This window comes from Fistularia commersonii, chromosome 6 (genome assembly GCF_037954325.1).
Source record: "Fistularia commersonii isolate RoL2024-O1a breed Wild chromosome 6, RoL_Fcom_v1.0, whole genome shotgun sequence".
NCBI lineage: Eukaryota > Metazoa > Chordata > Actinopteri > Syngnathiformes > Fistulariidae > Fistularia > Fistularia commersonii.
Genome location: NC_141289.1, coordinates 13,813,979 through 13,839,175, shown reverse-complemented (window position 1 = coordinate 13,839,175; position 25,197 = coordinate 13,813,979). Strand labels below are relative to the sequence as shown.

At 37.6% G+C, this 25,197-nt stretch overlaps 1 protein-coding gene across 5 annotated transcripts in view; it reads right to left on the bottom strand.

Annotated features, from left to right (window-relative positions):
* The window catches only part of LOC147233451 (histone deacetylase 4-like), a 67,828-nt gene extending 43,967 nt beyond the window's left edge, over positions 1-23,861 (bottom strand). For 2 of the 5 annotated variants that reach the window (XM_086148285.1, XM_086148286.1), the window contains exon 1: positions 5,418-5,647. In XM_086148285.1, coding sequence (XP_086004411.1) covers positions 5,418-5,532 — 115 coding nt within the window. In that variant the 5' untranslated portion in view covers positions 5,533-5,647. Of the gene's footprint in view, positions 1-5,417; positions 5,648-23,440; positions 23,697-23,740 lie in introns of those variants that run through there. The other 3 variants (XM_086148288.1, XM_086148290.1, XM_086148287.1) reach the window with 3 other exon arrangements.
* Positions 23,862-25,197: the final 1,336 nt, after the last annotated feature.

Genomic DNA, 25,197 nt, shown 5'->3' with positions numbered 1-25,197 from the left:
GCTTGCTGATGGTCTCTGAGGGTGTGCTGGATCAACTTGAGCTTATGGCACCTCCTACCGCCGTCTTAGTCATGTATTCTCACTTAGCAAACATTTTAAAATGTATTTGAATTACCCCCAAAAAATCAGTCGCAAATAGATAAGTGTCACAAAAAAGTATTACAGATGATGTACAAGATGTGTGTGTTTTAAACACATATATATAAATACTGATTTATATGTTTGTATACATATATATATACACAAACATATACAGTATGTTGCATATGTGTGTGTACATACATACATACATGCACTCATACATTTATACAGAGTCAAGTTAAGAATGACTAAACAAATTCATTTTAGGAACCTTCTAATGTCTTCTAAAGGCAGCTGACAAATGAAAGTGAAACTGAAATGAAATTGCTCTTCAATTTATTTGTGCCTTATAAATCTTCTGCGAAACTAATCAAAATCAAAAACTAATTTTTAATCACTGTGATATGTATTCATCTATAAACCCCCATAATTGAACTGTTGTTTTCTTTCTCATGGGAGGTGAGAGTTAAGCCTTCCTGTAAAGCAACTTTTAGCAATGATCTTTCCGATCATAGTCATTGCAACCTCTTAAAAGACAAGGCAGAATGGAGGAGATTGGTGGAAAACAGGGAAGGGTGTGAAAGAAGGGACGTGTTGAGCTGCACCAAGTCTTCTTCTGCCAAAAAAGCAAGCTAGGACTTGTCGCCGTGTCAGTGACATTTTACAACAGTATCTAGCTCGTCAACTTGGAGGAAGATGATGGGCAAGTGAAAGGCTCAGACACAACATCTGAGATTGCAATCCAGGAGTCTTTTTGAACATTTGGCCCCGTTCTCTGGTCTGGCATGTAACACATTATTCTGTAGGGTGCACGTCCTTGAATATTTGGCATCGAAGCATATCTAAGCCATTATGATACTTTACATAACAGCCGCTGACAAGATAACAGGTGTTGACTGCTGACATGTCTTCACAAGACACGCATGTCAACATGCTTGAATGACTGGTTAAAACAAATACACTGATTACGTTTGATTATTGACTATTACAGTGAAACATGGCAGAAATATTAGACTAGAATTTACACAATGGCACTGGCATAATTTTTCAGTCAAAATCATTTGTTTGAGCGAGAAAAAATATCAGGTTTCAAGTTCAAAGGGAAAAAAAGAAAGCTGAGAAAAACTTATGATTTTTTGGGAATTGATAATGTACACCAGTGGCTGTATCTATTAAATGAATATATTATTGTCCTAAAAAACCTGACCTTTTTCCTCTCATAATCCATTCTGTCCTTTAAAAACCGTAGAAAAATGCAATGTGTGCAAGTAAAATTTGTCAAGTTTAGAAGTCATCAAACCATTACCTGGAAATTGTCAGGAAATTGAATAAAATGCAATTTATTACCATCGTAAATGTATCCCCAACTTTCAAAAAGTCTTGAAGGAATTGGCAATGATAATGGCCAAAAATCCTCCAATCATTCAGATCATTTCTCAATGAATACACTCACATTAGATAATTAACAGCTCACTTACAATAACAGGTATGAAAATACAATGAAAATTAACCCGGCAGTATGCTCTGCAGAGGATTAATTTATTTCTGCTAAGTATGTGACAGCTGAGTTTCTTTTTCCCATATCATATCCGAATTGATATCAAGCGAATCAAATCATTCGTTCATGAGCTGATATCAATTTCTTTAACCTATCCTCTTTTATTACAGGCAGCATATGCTGAGTCATCCTTCAATTGCAATAGTCTGAAATAATGATTGACTGTCATCAATATTAGGATTGAACAGACTTCAATTAAGTGGTCAGGAAGACAGTATTCCAATATTGACGAACTGATACAGAAGTAGAACTTCAAGCCTCCGTGCTCCTCTCACCGCGATCAGATTTCAATTTTTTAGCCTTTTAGGATTGATGTGTGTCCTATTCTGCTTTATTGTCAAATCAAGTCGGCCCTCAGCTCTGGTGACTACGTGTTCCAGGTGATAGGTGATAAAGTTTGGTACAATGCAAACAATTCGCAGCATCACAAGTTACAATATGTGATTCAATGCATTTAGATTATACACTTGAGGTATGATATTCTGAAAAAAACACGATGAATAAGTGGGTTAGGTTAAAAACATAAAGAAGGATAGGATGTTTTGGTCAAATGGGAAATTGGATTTTTAAACAAAATGGGCATGGTATAAGAAAACTGCCTAATTGCAAAAAAGTAAGGCTGCACAAATCGGAGACAAAATACTTAAAACTTAGATAAAAATGATCTCGATAACCAGAGGAAATTGCCCAAAAGCAAACAACCACTAAATTACCTAAATAAACTGAGATTAATTGCCTTGAGTAGGAAAGTAAGTTAGCTGACTTCTGCCAGAAATCGCCAAATAAATATATGAAGGAAAAAAAAAGAAGAAAAAAAGAAGAAAAAAAAAACTAAATACATATATGTGTGTGTATATATATATAAAGATTTTTAAAAAGTTGTATACTGGAGAACTATCTTGTTTTGAAGGGGGAGAAAATCATTTTTTTCAATCGTTTTAGTTAATTATGACATTAACAAAATAAATCAGCAACACTTGAATGAAATCATAAAATCCTCCAAGAAGGGGGGATTCATTGTGGAGAAATGCCTCCTGGGTAAACACAACTCCTTAATTCCATTGTGACAAAGCACGTTTGACTATGATATAAATTTTATTTTCCACACAAAAGCCTTTTGTTGACCTGTAAGCTGCTTAAGAGTGTAGGCTGCACGGGTTTAAGTGGCTAATTAATTAACATCTATATTATCCTGGTGCTGTCTCTTAGTATAAAATGTTAACAGTGAAACAAACCAATAATGCAACAAGAAATTGAGTGGCTCTGGTGGAACCTGTGAATTGTGAGCTTTATGAGCAGACAAGCCTCTGGAAATGAGTGATCAGCTGCAAGAATTCCTGATCGGAGCATCAGTACTCACAAATAATCAGTACTTCTTGCATTACAAATAATAATTGGCCGTGACCAACACAAACACAAACTGTTCCGTCTTGGCTTGCACCCAAGGTAGTAATGGGATTTACATTAATTAGCAACTGAGGACGAGCAATTAATCAAAATTTTATCGAAACTGCAATTTGGCCTGTTACAACTTTTCATATCACTGGAGGCCCGGTATTTGGTAAAGACTGACTGTCAAAATGTCATTTTAAACGAATCTGTCGTTATGCTGATAACCCTACCTGGATAATGTTTTCACAATCACACCCTTATTCTCGCTCACACATAGGAGCAAAAATGTGCTTTAATAGCTTTTAAGTCTTTTTAAATGAGCTCAGACTAACTCAGTGACACTTTAGAAATGGCTGGGGATCTTTGAGAGGATTTTTTCATTCACTGTACGCACCAGAAAAAAAGTAAACACTGCAGAGTCAGAGCTTTTCTTTGCCATCAGTAACAGCTAAACGTCAGACTGGAAGACAAGATGATGCCTTTTTTGATGAAGAGTTAAATTAAAATAAAAAACTCCGGGCAGAATTCATCTATTGGATACTGTTTCAATTTGAAGAATAGTTATAAAAGAACAATGGTTGATGGAAAAAAAAAAAAAAAAATGAATAATGAGCCCTTCAGTTTATTTTTTTTCCTTCTACATGCAGGGATACTTTATTTATTTTATCTATTTGTTGCTTTTCTGCCTCTTGTCAATTCTAATTGTTATTTTGTTTGTTTTTTTTCAGAGAAATTCCCTTTTCTTTCACATAATGACCGGATTGTCCTGGCACCCATTTGAGGATTGCTTTGTAATATAGAATATTTAATTGGTCATTCATGTACATGGCCAAACGCATGTTGAAAATGTTCAAAAAGTTTTTGTGTTTTCCAGTTCAGGAGAGCAAAACATCAAATGATTCCTGCAATTGCTAATGAGTTCAAAATTGTACTCAAATAATTGTTTTTATTTCCTATTTAACTGATAAGTTAAAGGTCAGAATGTTTTATTGGTTTCTTATTACCAGCCATGCATTTTAATTATGAGTTGGGTTATGAAATTGTGAGGGTTTGCCTACATTTCAAAAGAAAGGACTTAAGTTGTATAAAATATCCAGGAACCAAATTATCAGTACAACAAATTTGATAACACTTTCAATGAGAGGGGTTACTAAATTATGAGGAAAACCCCTCTTTGGCGGGTGTCACTGTGAGCAGGGGTCCCCGGTCACTCAATAACAAGGAGGAAGGCACGGGTCTGTATCCAAGACAACAGATTTCAAGAATTTCTGATGAACTCACTCCAGTGAATTTCAATATTTTATCAGCCTACCCAAAGGCACGTGGGAATGAGAAAACAAAAGAGGCCCAATATTGCTTGGGTCAAGATTGAGATATTTTGTCTTGAAGTGCAGATGAAAGCTGGTTGCTTATTTGTTCTGAGAAGCAACAGGCTTCATGAAAAGCATCATCACCCACCAGATCATTGTTGAGCTCTGTGATTATAGAAAGCTAAAGAGCTGGAAGAAGGTTGGGGACTATGGACAGCATTTCGACTATTTTTGTAATTTTAAAGTGGCAAATCAAAATTGCACTTGGTGGTGAAAAATAAAATGGAGAGTGCACTTTAAGTGTGCTCATTATGGAATTAGATAATGCATTATGCATATATTGCCTCAGACACGTTTCTCCTTCAGATTACCTCATCTCCATCTGTGCCCCTTTCATTTCTGTACTCTCCCTCTCTGCGCTGTCCTCTTCCTTACTTCTGAGATTTGTATCTTCTCTTTTTATTGGAGCAGGAGAAAGTAATTGTAAACAAGGCAAACCACTCACAGAAAAGCACAGAGAAAGCAGCTGCAGCAGAAGGTGATTCATTATTTCTGAATAGGTTCAATCCCACCTGTACATAAGATACAGCTCAAAAACCTGATCTGTCTCTGGACTACCAAGCTGTCTCAGCAGCTTGCAGCAAATGCATCACTAGGATGCACAATTGCTTGTTTTGCGCTTCATTTTGGGGCGGCTTTCCTCCAGAGAAATTCAAAAGGGAGTTTGCATAATCTTGTAAACGGCACGCCTCCATCCACACACTCCATTTTCATTCAATAAAATGACACTGTGGTAACTGCACAAGCCCCATGTGCCGCAGTTGGTGAAAAAACAATTCTCTTCCAGAAAAAAGGCAACGATCCATGAGACTACATCATTATTATTGAATTATTATCAAAGGTAAAAACACATATGGCTTAACTTTCAAATAATAAGGAAAAAAAAATCCATATTCAAAGACACACCGATCGCATTTAATAGTGAAATCACGTAGATGGATGCAAACATACACACAAGCCAAAGCACACACACCAACAAAAGTGCAAACAAACAAACAAACATGACAGTGTCCAACCTGTTGGGATGTGGTTGAGCGCTGATGTCTTCAGAACCTCTAGTGGCTGCTCCTTCCCCAGGATCCCCTCTGTGGGAGAGAGAGAACACTCCGCTTCAAATATGGTCCGCAACATTGAGACGCACTTCTAGCAAAAAACCTGCTAATCTGGCAGTTAAGACCACAGTCCAAACAAAGCGGGCTTCAGGTCATCTGCTCAGCAGGGAGCCTGGCCCTTGGCACCTGAGTGCCAGACTGAGACATTAGAGCTAAGTGACCCAGAGTCTGCAGAGATGCCCCAAAATACGTTTCAGTGTGAGGGACAGTAAGGGAGCAGTCTTCATCAGCGTGTGTGTGAGCTCAGTGTGCGAACGGAGGGATGTTGGGGCTCGACTGATACTGCTTGTGCTCAGCATAGCAAATGTGGCTGGCAGCAGCAGCAGAGAGGGGTGGGGGGTAGGGGGTGTAGCAAAGCAGAGGAGAGGGAGGGAGAGAGGTAAAAATAGCTCACCCTTTTGTGTATAACAGCACATGCAGAGCACGCACACAAAATCGCACACACATGCAGACACAAAGACACAGTGCTGCTGATGCACTCCTCTCTAGTGCGTATAAATGTGTATGTATATGTACGTGTGCCTTCATATGTATGCGTGTGTGTGTTTGTGTGTCTGTGCCTCTATGTGTGTGTGTGTGTGTGTGTGCGCGCACACAAGTGTGTAGGCTGTAATTATAGTGGCAACATGTAAAGGCTTTTGTAGCTGCCGAGCTCTGGGAAGACATGGCTATAAAAAGCAGAGCGACAGAGAGGGGTGGGTAGATGAGGAGGATGCAAAGGGGAAGGGGGAAGACAGAGTTAAGGAGGGGAGAGAGGGGAGCAAGGCAAGGAGGATGGAAAGATGGAGGAAAAATAACAACAGCTCAATGGGAGAGGAGAGTGGAATTGACAAGGATTGCAATTGCAAAAAAGATGTCACTATTGAAACTTGTGTGTGCGCACACATTCATGCACGCACGTGTGTACGCATGTGTGTATGTATGTGTGTGTGTGTGTGTGCATATGCAATCTTATGTGTGTGTGTGTGTGTGTGTGCATATGCAATCTCATGTGTGTGTGTGTGTCGTGTGTGTGTGTGTGTGTGTGTGTGTGTGTGTGTGTGTGTGTGTGTATTTTTAGCTTTAATCATATGCACCGTATTTATTTTAAGTAAAAGGCTTAAAGATCTCTGAAGCAAAAAAACACGTAATTATTCCTTTGGAAGGAAGATGAAAACCCATGTAAAATCCCTTTGGAGGAATACAAGAGGAAAACAGGCAAGCGTCTCACTGTGCATGATCTATTTCTTGAATTCTCTGTAGACCAGACTGGCACATACACTTAATTATCATGGATCTAGAGGATTCACTGATAATGTATGAGTATATTCAGCTCACTCTATTTTGAAAGAATGGTTGTACCTGTGATGCACCAATACCTGTGCCGCTTTGGGTTTGGACAGGAGCATTATGCTCTGTCCTTTCCAAAATAATCCTAGCGCATTAGATAGGTCACAACCGACTTTCAATTATTTGTCACTGGGGTGTTTCGGCAAAAAAAACAACCTCATCAGAGTTTTCATTCAAATAACTTTTTGAAGATTGCTGTCTTCCCCTGTATTGGTGTCATACTTATATAAAAGGTGAGGAAAGGTTGAGAGAACAAACAGGTGGCAACACAGCCTCTCCAAAACTAACAGATCCCATCGGGGGTAGTTGATATCACCTGACATGCCCATTCAAATCACAAACACACAGCAAGATTTTGCAATGCAAACGAGGCAGATCTGCATGAAATGACACCTGTGGCTCCGAGTAATGCTATGCCAGTTTTGCACAGACTGCGGGTATAAGCTTTACATTCATGGCTTAGATGTCGGAAATTGGGGGATGTATGTTTTTATCTGTGGTTAGTTTGAAAAAGAATATGAGCTTTCAGTACAAACCACATAGTTGACACCTGAGATGCATGGGGGACAAGTACAAGTGTGTATAAACATCCCTAAGACTGAGTCTGCAACAAGCGGGAGTAATGCAATGAAGCATCAAACCACCACACTTGCAAAGAAGGGTCCTATACCTTGGCAATAAGGTCCAAGAATTTTGAATGTAGCCTTGTTACCCAGCAGCCCTCTCCTCCCTCAAGCTACCTCCATCCTCTATCTCCCTCCTTCATTCTCTTTCTTTCTCTCTTTTTCTTCACCCTCCTCTTTGCTTGGTCTCGATGGACGAGCATCAAGAGATGGGAGGCTATAAATAGCCTCAACTTGCCTCAGGCGCAGAGTCAGTCAACTCAAGCTAATGCATCTCCCACTCATCAAAAACATGTAATTTGTAATGTAATGATCGTCAGAGTAAACTGTGAAGGATGCAAGCTTAATGAGATCCTGGAGAGCTTTGTCTGTAGTGACGCTAAATGTAGTTTTGTTACCATGTGGAAAGTCAGGCAAGCCTGATGGGGTCTTAGCGTGCACTGCATACTTTATGTTGACAGAGGCCTTTGTGATGTGGGAGAAATGACATGTCTGTGTGTGCTGCTGTGGCATTTACAATAAGAGAGTATGAGAGAGAGACAACCTCATTACATTCACTGCACTTCCATTCTGGCTGCTTCATCCAGGGTGACTCCAGTGAGCAAGGTGAACCAGACAGGAACAATACTATTAATCAAACATGTCTCTCCTTGAGGAGCATTTTCCTTTGGGTCGCGAATTTGTTTCCTCAGGGCACCAGCTGACGTCATGGTAACAGATAATATGGAAGGGGTGACCCCTATGTGAACAGTGACCAGGTTTATGTCCAACATAACCATTCTATACCAACCTCATGTATGCGGAGTTAAAAAGCCACAGCAGTTTTAGTCAGGTCCAGTGTAATCAATGGTCAAATGGACCATTGATCTAGAGTGTCATTATTAGTATTTTAAAAACAGCAAGGGTGGAAAACTCAGTCAAAAACCATGGCCTACAAAAAATAAGATATTCACAGCACTATCTGAACAGACAGCTGGATAAAGTTGACTTAGACTTCTTCGACAACACAGAAATATTACAGATTGAGTGAAAGTTAAACACTGAGCAATTGGTCCTCTTGGTTTAGTTGATTTGGTAAAAAATATAAAACATGTTTTGAAAACTATGGGAAACCAAACAGAAAAGTTTAAAAATGCATTTCTAGCTAAATTTCTATCAAGTACAGTTTTGGATGTGAATGGTCATTATTTACTAATGTCAGGTACATAATCTCCTTCAGAAATTATTTCTGAAATTTCTCAATACATGTGAATAATAGTGCCACACAAGGTTTCCGGATTTGAAATGTAAAAATAAAGTTTTCGTATGCAAATCAGTCTCCAACCTGTTGGGATATATATATTGGGAGATATATTCATATGTTTTTTATAATATTTAAAAAAATTTCTTCAGAAACTAAATACTTTTCTTGAGTTGGATAATTTTCTTAAAGCCTAAGTCATGTCATGTCAAGCACTGTGAAGCGTCATGTCAACCAGTGTGGAGCACCATGTCAAAAGGCACAAGGACAGGGATCTGAGGCGGCAGTGTAAACCCTAATTACCGTTGACAGCTAGCTGGCATAACACACTGTATCCCATTTCTCTGCTGGGATGAGACAAAAGACACAGGGACAAAAGACGTGTCCTGTTCCATTCATTAGCTCATGCTCCCCCTGTCCTAATACCAATTATAAACAGAGCTTTTCTAATGTTTCAGGACATCTACCCAGCATAAAGTCCAAAATGAGGTGTTTGTTTATGTAAGAGGGGTGGCCATGATTGGACGTGCATGGGGACAAAGTGAAGCTTAAGCACGTAGGGGTTCAGTTCTCCTGGTTTTATTTTGGGACAAACTGCTCGTGATGTCAAATCATGTTGCTTAGACAAAACTGATGAGCTGGCTAACAGGCAGGAACCTCCTTTTTATACCCTTGACTCTAGCAAGACAGACAACGTGACACAAAGTGGGAACACGCCTCTGAAAAACAGTCTTTGCAGTCTGCCATCATTTTGTAATTTCATCTTTCAGGATAAAAACAGCATGTCGGCACAAGTGGATGCCAAACAAATGGGAAAATCACGCTTGAAATTCCACTTAATGAGGCTCATGCTTGCATCACAATGGCTGCTGCACAAAAGAGGCTATGGTTGTGTCATGCACGCCCATGTCCCATGCTCCTTTTTTAGGCCGCACAACACATGGTAACAAACTGTCCTAACGTGAATTCTCAACAAAGAAAAAAAAAAAAACACTGATTGTTTGAGCACCGTGCACATTCACATATCTGGTGTGTGTGTTTCTAAAAATAGACTGAGGGATAAGCCCTCTTTATTGCAGTGAAAGCTTTTAACCCCTTCACCCCTAGATTTAAGCAGTGCGATGTGTAATTGCATACATTTGGAGAAGAGGATGAAAAGGGGTCATTGAATGGGTCTAAAATGGAAACCAGGATGAGAGAAATGTAAATTTAAAGCAGGAATCTTTGGCCTTTAATGTATCTCCGAAGGCACTCATACTTCATACTTCTATTTCACTTTAAAACTTTGTGCAACTGCGATTCCACTCAACTCCCCAAGACTTAATACTCTGAAGTGTCTACAAGGCCTCACTGAACCAATGAACAGCTTTATTATACCACTCTGATTTTATGCTTCTTTCTAAAAATTACCTAGGTTTACTAAACTTCTAGCACTTGAGAAAGCAAAATGCTTCTCATTCACTTTTACCTTTTCTAAGTCTGAAAGGACTCAAGGCATATCTCTTCCTGGGCCTTGATACTGCCATTTCTGCCTCACATCATGAGAAAGTAATTGGCACTAAAAAGAGAATCCATAATATAACTGCAATCACAGTGGTCAAGCAGTCTAGCTGGGATAAGGTGTAACAGAAACTCGATCTGATCATGTTGTTGTTTTATGTATTACATTTATACGTTGATAAAACAAAATCTAGATGAAATACTGTAAAGACGACATATCAGTGAGATATTGTTTACATTTCTTTGCATTTGTTTTATTTTTTTGTTTGTTCTTTTGCAAACTATCCCTGTGGAAAGCCATATGAAAATTTCATGTTACAGGGAAATAGCTTTGGGTGCAGGGATAAACACTTTGAATCTTGAATAAGAGCTCTCATACTGCTTGCATTGATTGTCCTTGATTGGCTATATCAGATTACAAGATGTTTGAGATTCATGATATTATCTTATTTATGACCCAGCACCCTTTCTTTCGAACAGCCTATATATGATTCCAATGTTTGCAAATTGGTTTGAGATTGCACCGAAAACAACGCACAACTGACTTTAAAACTCATCTAATTTGTAATCTCATTGGACTAAGAATAATATAGGGACCAAGCTGAAATTGCATTTTTTGTACATCTTCTTTCCAAAGTGACAAAAATGTCAAATGTGGTACATACAGTGCTTTGTAACCTACTGATGCAAGCTTTCATTTGTGGCTTTGATCCAGATGAATAAAATCTGTGTTGCCTCACAGCAAGAAGTTTCCTTGTTTGATTCAAACAGGCCTTTCTGTGTGGAGTTTGCATGCTCTTGCCACGTCTGCTCAGGTGTCCCCAAGGTTCTCCAGTTTCCTCTCACAGTCCAAAAACACGCAGTAGGTTAAGTGCAGTAGGTTAAGTGGACGCCTTATGTTGCCCAGACGTGTGAAAGACAGAGTAAATTGTTCTATGTCTCTAGATGCGGCCCTCTGATCATCTGGGCGACCGGTCACGGGTGAACCCTGTCACTCACCCAGTGACAGCTTGAGCAGGCTTCACCCCCCCCCCGTGACCTTGACAAGATATGCAGTACAAATAATAAATACAATTTTGGGTTCTTTAATGTTGACAACATTTTTCCAACAAATGACCCCTTCAAAAATAACAATCTGCATGGGGACTAATGAGGAAAGTGTTGCCATTGTAAAATAAAGACAACTGTGAATCTGACTTCTTGCTGGAATTGTGGTCAAGAAGCGTTATTGGTTTAAATGAGTTTAGTGGTGATTCACCATCTTGTTTCTAGCCTGGGATTCACGAGCATCCACTACACAAAGCATTTGTTCAAACATGTGGAGCCAGGATGTGTTTGCAAACCCAACAGAGATGTTGGATTTCTGAGTTTCTGTTGGCAGAAATTAGTTTTACTGTCTTTTTTTATCTTATTAATCTTATTGATACTGGGGGACTCACTGGAACCTTCAATATCATTTGAATCTTTTACATGAAGAAATCAGTTTCTTTAGAATTAAAAAAAAAAATTATTAAGAAGCTAATCTTTGTTTTGCAGACTGTAATAAAGGACTTTAAAAATCTAGTGTGATCATGACTGTAACATGAGGCAATTGTGATACTATCGAAGGTCAAACAGATAACCACTTGGGTAAAGGCAATGGTGAAGACACCTTGACCAGAAGATGTAAAGGAACACTCTAAGCGACCAACTTATTTTTGTTTCTTGATATCTAATTACTTATAGACTTATTGAAAGATCAGTCATAGTACTCATCTCCATTGTGTGATGCAAAATAATTCTTCAGTTACTATAAATTAGAAATATAATAGTACTTTAATGTATCAAAACATTGAAGAAAAAAAAAATCACATCCTTGGTGATAATAATTGCTCAAACTCCATTATTTGTGATAGAGGGGGAATAAAAGTCTTACAGGAGCAGTGTGATAGTGCAGAAGCATGTGTATTATTTGAGTGTGCCCTAATAAATCTACAAGATTAGTTTCTAGTCACGACAACAATTACCTTGAAAGCACGGGGAGCCAAAGGGAGAGGGTAGGACACAGCCTCCATGATTTTTATCAACACATAAAATTAGACCGTGAGCACAGCCTGGGAAAATAGTAGAACCACAAACTTCAATCCAAGAGGTTGCAATCTCAAGAGGCATGAGCAGATAAACTTCAGCGGTAGTTCCTTCACCAGAAATGCTGGTTGGAACAAGGTGTAAGCGTGCCTATTTACGTTTACACGCAAACGCAGCTGTACAGTGTGTTTTGCAGGTTTGAACTTTGCCAGATATCAAGGTATCATAGATCAGAAAGCAAGCACGCTACTCCCGGGTATTTACATGTGCGTTATGTTGTACATTTTGCCACATTGTGCAATAGTATTTATACCCAGCATTCCCCACCTAACCATATTGCCAGCAGAACAAACAGCTTCACTGCTACAATTCATGCTAAAATAGCAAATCAACTATTTAATTTTTGGCAGAAATCTGTTTTAAAAGTGTTCTTAAGACAAATAAATTATGATAAGAATCATGAGTTTGATGTAATAGTTTTACATTCATGTCTAATATGGCATAAATGTTTTTTCAAGTTCCTAGGGTCTACGTGTTTCAGAACCGGATTAAGGGATAATAACACACTTGTGCATATCAACAGCTGACATAGTGTTGTCTTAGTCTTTTCAAATAAGCAGGCCAATGTCTGCAAAAGAGATTGCCGTGTCTTTGCGGCAAGAATTACTAAAGTTTCAATACCAAGGCAAAACTTTGGTTCTAAAATAACATAGTTATATTAATTTATATATGTAAACATATACTTTCACACACACACACACACACACACACACACACACACACACATATAAAATTAAACTTTTTAAAATATTACACACGGTTGTAATGATTAGTTTATGACCGTGTCATACTTACCTAAGTTTAGTTGTAAGGTAGGTAAAAGCCTGCATGCTTCTGAGAAGCATGCCTCACCTTATATTCTTTTAAATTTATTTTTGTTTTACTGTGTGCTAACCTCTATCCATAATTTACAACAACTACTTATTTCTGTAAGCTTGCACTTGCATGTTTAAATCCTATTGTACCTTCACTTTCACTGTGCTTCAGCAGATCATCTTTTTTTAAAACAAAGACAAGATTTTGGGTCCAATTAAAATAACAGTATTCTATAAAACGATCTGACGTTTCTGTCTTTCAAGACTGCATAAATCTAGAACTGTTGCTCTTGTAACCTAGATACCACTGAGCCTTCGAGGAAAGCAGCAAGTTCACCGGTTTAGGGTCATAAAAGGTGTTCACGCCTACACAGACACTACAAAATAAAGCAGTAAAAATCTATTCTGAAAGCAGCTGATGTCCTACTAAAGATGTGCCACTAATACGGTTCGTGGATTTTTCTTTTTTCCCTTCATTGAGTGTCTTATTTTGGCTGATGGCACTTACTTGGTACCCACTTGAGGGCCTCAACTGGTATGTGTGGGACTAATGTGCAAACCCACTACTTGCTCCAATGATTAACACTGCAGAATTTCCTCAAAAGCCTGTGCAAAATATGTGAACAAGACAAATAAATAAGTGCCAGACTGCGGCATCAACATCCCCGTTGAATACAAAAGGAGAGAAAGGAGGTCACCAGTGACTCTTTAGAAACTTGAGTCTACATTTTCTGAACCAGTTTCAAAACAAAGCTGTTGCAATTGAAGACTGAGGATGATTTTTTTCCAAGAGATCTTCAAAATGATTAATTTATTTTCTTTCATATTCATTATTCTGCAAACAGGTGCCGGGTAGAACTGCTGGACAGGTCGCCAGTTAATCACAGGGACAGATATAAAGACATCCAACTTATCAAACTCTCCTTCACAAATACAGACAATTTACAGTCTTAGATTAATTTGATACATGTTTTTTGGACAGCAGGGAAAGGTTGAAAACTTATCACAAAATTTTCCCAGAAGTATGATATCATGTTGCCCTAAAAGTCCCTCTTCAAACTGAAGGAAATGTAGATTCATATTTATAGTATGTAAATTTTCACATTTGGATAATCATGATCACATTTGTATTCATTTTCCCTTGAATTTTTGCTTAGAGTAATGGACTTGATAGCCAAAACTATCAGTAACACTTTCACATTTATTTGTTTGTTTGTTCTGAGAAATTGTTTGAACTTGCTGTTTAGATGACACACATTCACATTTGGTATCAAAATCATTATAAACCCCAAAAGTGGACTGGTTATTACTTATCTTGGAAAACCAGCTAGATATTGATTTAAAGAGCATCAAGTCCATATCTAAAAGAAATATATCGAAATTAAATTCTAAAACAATTAGCTCTCTGTGTGAAAAGGACTGGTAAAGGTGACATCAAAACAGGCAAGGTCATATTCGCACAACTAATTTTGTCTTGCAGATCCGATATGTGACTTGGTGTGCCTTATCAGAAAAAAATATATTTTCAGACAACACATTTAAAGCAATACATTGTCATTTTAGTATGCTTTGACATTTGTGACAGCCTGTTTGCTTTTGAAACTGTCGATTATTGTTTACTGAAGAACCAGAAAGATGTTATTCAAAAAGAAGAAGTGGTCAAAACCCAGCAAGAGAATGTTACAATGTCTTTTATGGCATACATTATGTATAGCTATAAACTTATTTCATGCTTAAATCAATTTCTATCTATCAGCAAGTTTATACTTCAAATTTAGAGACTGATGATTCACTTATGACTTACACACAAATTATAAGATATTGGGATATACAAAAATAAAATTTATTCTGGGTGTGGGTGTTGTGAGGCCAATCCCACCTGAGAAAGGGGAAAGACGCGATTCACTATTTGTGACTGGTTAATTTGCTCAATTTTTATAAATATAAAGATTTTTGTTTTGAACATTTTGGTAAGTTTCTTAACAATTCTTGGGGTTACGTTTTAAGGATGAGCAATTGCCGATTTCCGAATATTTTGACCAAAGCCTGTGTCTGGCAGATACAGATAACTCTTTTCAGGATCCACAACATAATAATAATATCACAGTTGAACTATATTCTATAAATATATTGATATCTCACCAAGCCCTCGTTTGGTGTGTTTTTGTTTTTACTCTGACAGCAGAGCAGCTGTCAGATGAGGTGATAATGTGTAAATTCTCATGCCTTGCGTTTTGCACATGGATCCTCTATTTTAACAAAAAATAAATAAACAAAACACCTGATATATCTATGAATGTGTGCTGATTCATAATTATTGGTCCGCTTTAACAGTTAGTATATTTAGAAAATCTTTTGCATGCATTACCACAACAGACCAACTCACCATACATTCCTAAAAGGATACAAAATACCTACAAATGAAAAGTTGTGAGTGGCAGAATTCTCAAATGAAACCGTAAAAATACTTTCTCAGTAATTAGAAAGTCCCTGGAGACTGTTCAACCATTCTTACAGTTTCAATAAAAATCAGTCAACCAGTTACAGCATAATCCTGCTTACAGTTAAAAACAACACAACCAAAATATAATGTTCTCGGGTGATTTACATATGAAGTGCTTTTAATTGACACAAAAGTAGGCATTTATACTCTTTCAGCAAGAAAAGTTGGACTGTAACCATGGAAACACTGAAAAAAATCGCATGCATTGATATCGGCTTTCAAAATGAGGGGTAGAAAACGAGGAAATAAATTATTATTTGAAGTTTATCAAATGAGTGTGCGCCAGAAACTAATTATTCCAGCTAAATGTTTTTGAAGTTACTTGTGTGTATGCGTGTCTCAGGTGTTTGTCTGTGTGCCCGTACTTGTGTGTGTGCATGTGCTCCAGAATGCCAATGTCTTACTAGCTTGTTGCTGTGACCAAGAGTAGCTCATCCTATAAATGGCATTTGTAGAAACTGCCCCATTCAGTACAACACAGTGAACATGTTAACTCATCGCTAGGCATAAGTGTAAAACAAATGTCAGCAGGTAATGTACTAAAGCCCGCAGTACATAGAGTAATCACTCCTGTGCAAATACTCCAGCCTTGCTGATATCCCCATAAAAAAGAAAAAAGACTGATGGAAGGGCCTTATCAGCCTGACCTGCATTTGTTCTGTAAAAAATAAACCCTACAAAGCATATTCCATTTTACTTTTCTAGGAAGAGATTTATGGTAAATGATATTCAATCTAAAAATCCCACCACTGCTGTAATAAAGAAAATGAGTAAGTCACGGATCAAAAACGTGCATGCTCATAAGCTCATTTACATATTACAAAAATGGCATACAAGCGGGCTGGCACGCACACACACTCGCAAACAGCCGCCAAAGCTGCACAAGGGTGAGCACATGTATGCACGCACACACACACACGACCACACACACACATGCACACACATGAGGCTTTACTTAAGAGGGCTGGTAGCTGATTGGAAATAAGAGTTCAGAAAAAGTTGGTGGCTTTGGATCACACTGCAAATACAAGACTACAACAAAGCCATGGAGTCACTGTTTACCCCAAGAACAGACCCAATGCTGCTTAATTCCACTAAATATACAACAAACAGAATTATTGAACAGCAGCAAATAGCAGACCACTGCAATCAATTTCCCTGCACATATTCCTTAAAAGAACAATTATAAAGCATGCTAGGCAGTAAAGTAGATTTAAAATCTAAAATACAAAAAAAATAATATTGGGCTTTATGTCAGATTAATGAAGATTTGCCACTTTCTTTGGTCATTTTCTTGAAACATTTTGGGAAATATTTTTAAGGGGACAAATTAGCAATGTACCAATGCCATGTTTTGCCCCATAATTAAAAAAAAACATCAAAGTTTATTTACTGAGATTGATCATGATAAAGGAAAGTTCAATCACCTTTAACAGATCTTAATCAAAAACCAAGATCTTCAAAAAGGAATTCCAATCCAGAGTTTATCAAAGGGCATAATGAGGAACTATTTGATAGATGGAGGAAGTTGATTCGCTGTGGTGACCACTAAAAGGAGCAGCCAAAAGAAAAAGAATGAGGAATTGTTTTTTTTATAGCATTTTTAGTAAATACTTTTTCAAAAAATATTGTATGTTTGAGGTGATGTTTCTACGATATTTTTGTAATATTAAAATCTTTCTTTGATGGCTTTAGGATATTTTTAAATTAAAGAAAAAATTTTAAACCATAAACTGCACATCAACCGATTTCATGATATCACTGTGAACTATCTCAATGCATAGCCCAACGCTATCTTTGTTAATCAAAAAAAAAAACATGGCATGCACTAAAAAGTGAGACCGGATGGATTCTCCTCATGTCTTCAGATGCCTCATTGTAACTTGGTAGTCTACACTCTCTTGGAGCCGAAATCCAACAAGTGTGTCTACGAGCTGCCATTCAAATCAGAAAGACAACATTTGAGATTGTTGCAGGCCCAAACTCGGCTTCACTCCAAGGACCCAGATCGTCTTTTCTGAGGGATTTTTAGTGCTAAACAAGACAGTGAGAAACGGCAGCTGCAGGGGAGAAGTTTGCTCTCTTGGAAAGAGACACAAAAATCTAGCTTTTTTTTTTTTCGTTTTGAAGGTTGATAGAACACCAGGTGACAGGGGGATTGTGGGTAGCCCCGCTTGGCTACCGAACTGTGCAGAGATGGGAGCTTGGGTGAGGAATTAAAAAGGGCTAAATCTTATTATATTTTGACAGGAGCTGGTTAGTTTATCTGCTCTATCAGCTGCTGTAGCCTGTGGCCAGGACAGAGTGAAGTTTCTTTGGCTGTGTTCAGAGCTGGGCATACATTCAACACTGCTGTTTGTCTTCTTCCACAAGAATTTTTTTGTAATGAAATGACAACGGAGGCATCGTTTCAGAAAATGTCAAATCATTTCTTTCAGAAGTCACTTTGTATGCAGGCGTGTTTTCAAGTGTATTCTTGTTTTTATTTTATCGGATGCACTGACATGCAAAAAAGAATTGGGGGGGGTGTCAATCAAGTCACCTGGACAGTATATTTTCTTAAGTACTGCACTAAATAACAAAGGTAGGTGGTTGTAGCTTATATGTGGATTTCCACTATGCAGGACTGTCAGGCAGAGTAATCTGCAGGACCTCCCATGACTGTGATTTCCCCATGGTACATGCAAGACCCAGCCTATAAAAATCACTTATTTAAGGGCATGTTTTATGGGAGAAAACTTGCAAATACCAAAGGTGGTATTTCTGTAAACACAGGATGGCTGACACAACCAAAGCGAATTCTTGGACCTGAACTGTTTATTCAATTTAAATGATGGGCAAAATCACACTTAAATCTTTTGCTTTGTTTTCCTAACTTGCAAAAGACTTTAGCATCAGCAGGTCTTCGTTTTACAGTCATAGCTCAGTGCCTAAGTATTTTCATTGGTTGTTATGCCATCTCTGATTTACTGTTGGTATCGGTCTTTCGCATCTGCAGCAGTGTTTGGTCTGCTCGGTCTTGGGTGACTTGGTCTAGTGATGCAGGCTTATTTGATTTTAAATTAAACTTCGAATGCACTACATTCCAGGAGGGAAAAATGTCATTTCTACTCCACTACATTTGTCTGGCAGCTGTGCTTTTCAGATTACAGTTTTCCTTCCCTCCATGCCCACAGAAAACCACTGACCCCCAAGTGTTTTGAATTTAAATGTTTATAACGAACTGTTCCTTCACAGGGTTGATATTTTTTTCACTTCTTGAATAAAGTGACTACTTGAAAATGGATTAGGGTGCAAAACAAATTGTCAGACGTAAGAACAAGATCTCACTATGTCATCATAGTCCTACAGGGTGTATGCATAGTGTATGCTATACAAAGTATACCCCAGCCTTTAACACATACACAAATGGAATAAACTTATCCAAAAAAGCCATAAAAAACTGAAGTGACCCTTTCACCTCACTCACTAAGTATTTTAACTTTTGCAGTATTTTCACAGTAGTATCTGCACATTTACGGCATTAAAGGATCATAACATTTTATCAGCACTGTATTTTGTAGAAGACATGTGCAGTCTTTCAATCAGATATGGTAGTTTTACTTAAAAGATTTTTCAAATGTAAGTGGTTCTGCGCACCTGTCGTACTTTTATTCACAATAGGCTCATTTCTATCGCTTGCTCCTCTATGGAAGCAAGTGTGTAGAACTCAATTTTGTCTTTTCCGCAATACAGGATAGCTTTCTTTTCATAAATCATAAGAAAAAAGTTTTATTTATTCTACCAAAATTGAGAATACACGATAAATACTTATGTTACAATTGGAAATATACAAAACGGCATAGGCGTATTGGACTTTTTCTATAATATAGCTTGTTTGCATGAGATATTTTCACAGAAGCAGTTAAAAAATGTTGAAATTAGAGTGTTTTTAATAAGGTGTAAAAATTTCAAGATCAGATTTGTTTAGTAAAACTCAGAATTCTTCAAATTAATCAAAACTATTGACGCAGTAATTACACTTGTCACTTCATACCACATTTTTAGCTTCTCTGACAAAGAAGTACAGAATTTTGCATCTAAATTGTTTCTTTGCTTTGAAAACAAGCAAAAGCAAGAGATTCTGAGGAATATTGCATTAAATATCAGTAGCGTCAAAAAAGGATGGCATTCAATTTGAATCATTGTTTAAAAAATGTTTTAGGTTTTGTAAGTTTTAGAGCTTTTTTGGCCACTGATAATATAAATTCAAATAAAGTAGTTGGAATACACTCAGATAAAGACTATTTGAATATTTCCTTGTACTTAATTATGTATAACCATCCACTTGAAGGTAATGAATGCACCTCAGATGGTTTAATATTTCAGTAAGTGTCAGACATAGCTCTTCAGATTAGCACTGCATTAATCACGACTGGTTTCAAATGAGACAAGTGAAACTGTTGAGGAATTAGAATGCACTGTCTAATGATAACTGTTGAGCCACACTAATCTGAGGTCGATCTAACGATATAACACGCTTGGCACAAACTTACGAGTGCGACGTCTGCAGCACTCTGTGGGCAGTGGATGTGTGCAGCCTTGGTGAATCAGACTGCACAGGCAAACACGCACGTTCGCCAGCAATGTCCTGTGTGATGGGCATGTAACAGAGGTGTCAGCCCGCTGAAGCTGCAGTTCGTTCATAGTCCTTGGGGGCTCCGTGCCTACCACCGCTGAGGTATTTATAGTGCACACACTCCCAAGTGTACAAAATAAACACAGTTGACACCGTCAGGTATCGCATCAACTGGGTCAGAAAATTAACATTTCATCTACGAGTTGGTACCCAAATTATTTATCAGCTCACAAAAACAAAAGCTAGAGTTAACTTAACTGAGATTTTTCTCCATCAAAGTGGAAAGTCTCCATATAAGTCACTTTCATTTTCAATAAAGCCAATTAACACTCATAACACCAGATGAAAATGTTTTATCATGTTCTAATGTGCATCAATCTGTTTGACATATCAGTGTGGTAGGTGCGGCCAAGAAGGGTTTTTCTCTTCATTGTGCATGGTATCTCATTATTCCACGTGCCACTTTCACTCCAAATGTATTTTCAGTGACGTGACAGAACATTCAGTGCACATTCCCAACATGCTGACAATAAAGATGCTTATGATCTTGAGTTGCTTTGATTTTCCAAATGTACAATCAAAGTCCGCATTCATCCTGACAACACAGCCTGATGAAGTACTGAATTAGGTAACTCCATTATCATGGACCAAACAACAATAAACCCAAGTATCCAAGAGTTAATGTTTATACGCACCGTGATGTGATAGTCGAGACACATCAACAATGTAACTAACATGTCATTCCATCCATGGAACTTTCTAGATGTCATTCTCCGTCCTTTTTTCCTGTTTATTAGAGCCAGTCTTTTTAAGTCCAATGGCAAAATTGAAACACAAAAATATTTCAACATTGATAAGTCTTTTTTCCAGAACAGAGACTTTCATCACATGATGTGGCAAACACAAAACCTTATTTGTTGACCAATAAAATGAAGAATGAAAAAAAAATCATGAAATGCCATGCCAAGTGATGGAATTTGGTCAATTGAGAGATGTTTGATTGCAGTTAATCAACGAGTCTTCACTCAAGACAACAACTCAGCTGTCATCACTATCTTAATTTAAAAAGTTGCATTAGACATCCTAACTCTGGCGTCACAACGAACATCAAAATTTAGTGTCCAACTGGGAGCCTTCTGAGAATCAAAATACAATTGCTGCATAGTTACATATTGAGCCATAGTTTTCAAAAAATGCCAACTATATATAGCAACTAATATGTGAAACACATTCTTAGTTACTGAAAATCATCAAGACTCGAATAAAGATATCAATTAAATTAGTAATTAAATAATATTGAAGTACCTGCAAAAAGGGTCCGTGACCAAATTGCCAAGGACGCACAGAACATCATGGGGAAAAGCAACCGATCCTATGCAAGTGGCATTTTATTAACCACAAGGTAAATGGCCAGACCCATATGAATCGCACTCTGTACACTGTGCATATTGCAATTTTACACTTTATACATGCATATTTGATAGCCATATTTGTATACATGTATGTTTTCATTGTTGCTTCTGGCCCTAGAAGTGATCATAGATGAGAGATGGATCTCAATTTTCCTGATTCAATAAGGTTCATTATTATTATAATTATTATTATTATTATTGTAATTATTATAATTATTTAATTGATGTGCAAATTAATGGAGCAAACTGGTGTCAATATAAAAGCAGATTCCACAACCAAAATGCTTATCACTAAAAATATCTGCTGTCAAAAAAAAAAAAAATCTCTCTATCTGGCTCCCCTCTGATCGCAGACTTCACTGCCCGCCTGCAAAACCCTCGTCCCCAGAGCTGTCCTCGTCAATGCCCAGCAACCCTGAAAACCCCTCATCGCCAAGCCATATACATATATATATAAATAGATAAAATTCTCTTTTTTTCTCTCTTTTTTTCTTTTCAATATTTTTTAACTTTACTCTTGATGTTCACATGTTTACAACTTTGATGCTGCTATCCCATGTGCCCCCCAATTGCCCTTTGGGGATAAAAAGCAAACAAAGCATTTACAGAATTTATAACAAAATGTTTTAGTATGGGAGCAAATTAAGACTGGCTTTTAAATGTTGACTACTATAAAAAATAAAATAAAAAACACAGTTGTGTGGTTTTATTAGATTTTGACTTAATTTAGATTTTGAAAATTTTCTAATAATATCATGTTAAATTGCTATGTTTGGCTTGCCTCATAAGTAATTTTTGAAGTTCCAGTGTCATAAAACTTCACACACTGTCGATATGTAAAAGGTAAGCATTGAAACAGGCGCCTAAAAATTTCAACATCTCTGGCTAACCTAAATATTGCATTTGTTAAGAGAACTTTATCTAATGGCTTCATTTTTGTTTACTGTGTATTTGTGTCTGCCCTTCCTGTACAGTAGTTATTCTCTTCAAATACATTGAAAGAGTAGACCTGAGGTGTCAAATTCATTTTAGCTCAGGGGCCAAAAGGAGGAAAATTTAGTATCAAGTGGACCAAATAGGTAAAAACATGGTATAATAACGCTGGTTTCGTTCATCAAAAAATTGCAGCTCATTTTTATGTTTTGCAAAATAGTCTCACTGGCTGGATTAAACCCATTAGGGCCGCATGTTTGACACGCCCGTTGTAGATGGTAATTTTAGGAAGACGAATAATGAGGCAATTTATTGACTTAATAATGTTGAAATATTGTAATTGGATTTTTTTCAAATGTTATCATCTTGCTGGATTACCAATGTAATGAACACTGACATGATTATATAACATGTGATTTAACATTCATTTTTAACATACAATTTCTAGATAATATTGGTTCATATATTGTACTGACCATATATAAAATATTCAGTAATATTAACATGTATATTATGTATATTAACATGTATATTAATATTTACAATGTACCTGATTAATCATCTATGTACTGTATACAGTATATGCATGCATGTATATATGTGGGTATGCGTAAGTATATGTGTAAACATACAAAATAAGAACTAAAGCCAGTAAAATAAATGTGAAACAATTGTGTCTGATAGTTCAAAAGATATCTGGATACAATTTGTCGCCTTTGCTGGTATGTTTTGTTTCTTAGCATTAGTTCTAGAAGTGTAATTATTTCTCTTTTAACAACGGTAAATGCTGACAAGGACACCAAAAAAACTAATGACGAAGATCTTACCTTGGTGACTATGTGATGTCATCGCTGATATGTTTATCAGGTGGGTGTCCACGCAGCACTGTAGGTAAGCACCCAGATTGGTTTGGTGTGTGTGTGTCCGTGTGTATGTGCAGAAAAGATAAATGTGTGTGTGAACAGATGTGATTTACAGAGTGGCAAATCAGGAGACCTCTATCCTGCCAAAATGGGGAAAGTCTGGGAGTGTGGTGTGTGTGTGTGTGTGTGTGTGTGTGTGTGTGTGTGTGTGTGTGTGTGTGTGTGTGTGTGTGTGTGTGTGTTTAAATGTGTGTTCAGGCTGACCCAGCACGCAGTCCTGGACGGCCCCTTAAGAATCTCTCAAAGCTGGAAAAAGGGAGCAGATGTCCCGCAGCATCAGCAGCCAATCCTCATCAGCCTTTTGTGTTCAGCAAGTCCAATCAGAGCAACAGCTCGCTGTTAAGCACTGGTCCCAGCCTATCAAAGAGGATGAAAAACAAACATGTCACCATTGCACCTCTACAAAAGCAAATTCAAAGGTTTTGTAAAAAGAAAGTCTTATCTTTATCCTGAATGCACTGCAAAAATCTAACTGACACTTCAAGACAAGACAAAGAAATACTATGTAAAAAACACTGATTTTATTTGTTGACGGTGTTTACAATTTATCACAATATACTATATTATCATATTAGGTAAACGTCACAGGGGTAAATAATTTTCAAAAGTCAGGTGAACAAATTAGTAGAGAAATGGGCACAACCTTGAAAATAATAATAATGTACAGCAGAGTGTCTACTGTAAAAAAGAGAAGATCAGATTTATTACATATAAAATACTGATCTGGGGGGGGCTCCATACTTCCCAGGTCCTAATCAAATAGATAAAGAAGGCATCCGTGCAATGCTTTGTTTTACTTTCAGGATCCCTTGAAGTACAGAGTAATGGAAGTCTCAAAACTTTGAAGCAGCAAAGTACTTTTTAGTAACAGTATGAAATGGGACCAAATACATCAGTTGTCGGATGCACCTGTTTTAGCAACCTGAAAAGTTGAATGAAATTTATCTTCTTGGAATTCACAACCGGTTTCAAAGTCAAATGCTTCTAAAAAGATCTTAATGCTGAAAGCTCAGGGCAACCTCATAGCCGACTGAGCGCTCTTACTCAAGAGGAGGTAAACCAATCAGCCAATAAACTGCTGGTCCAATTTCTCTTAACCAGGGCTGAATGATTCAGTCTCATGAATGTGTCACTTTGGCAGAAACTACGATCTTTCATTCAATTTGGGGAAAAGGCTCATTTCGGGGGAAAACAAAACATAATTTCTTTATTTCAGCAAATTATCGATTGGCCTTTTTGCTGTTTGTGGAAATAAATGATTGTTCTTTTCTTTCTTTCTTAAGAGTTGCCTGAAATCTTAGCGCCTGGAGCAGGAGTGTCAAATGTAATCAAGGCTCAGGCCCAAATCACAGGGTCAACTTTCCCACCACAAATAGAAAGGGGTAAAACTGCCCAAGGGCAGTGGCGGCATGGGGGTGGCATGCATGTCCACGCCCTTGTGTGTGTTGCCAATGGTTGTCTGAAGCTGGATAGACGCTTGTGAGTGTGTGTGTGGGGGGGGGTCTCAAGACAAGAGGGCTAGACAGCCAGTACAGCCACAGGACAAATTGCCCCCTAAAAAAAAAATCGGTCACTGCACAGTGCACTTGTGCTTTGTGAAAAGAAAGCAAAGGGGGAAGGAGGAGCAAACGTGTGTGTCGGGGCAGCAATGGCCACTCCAG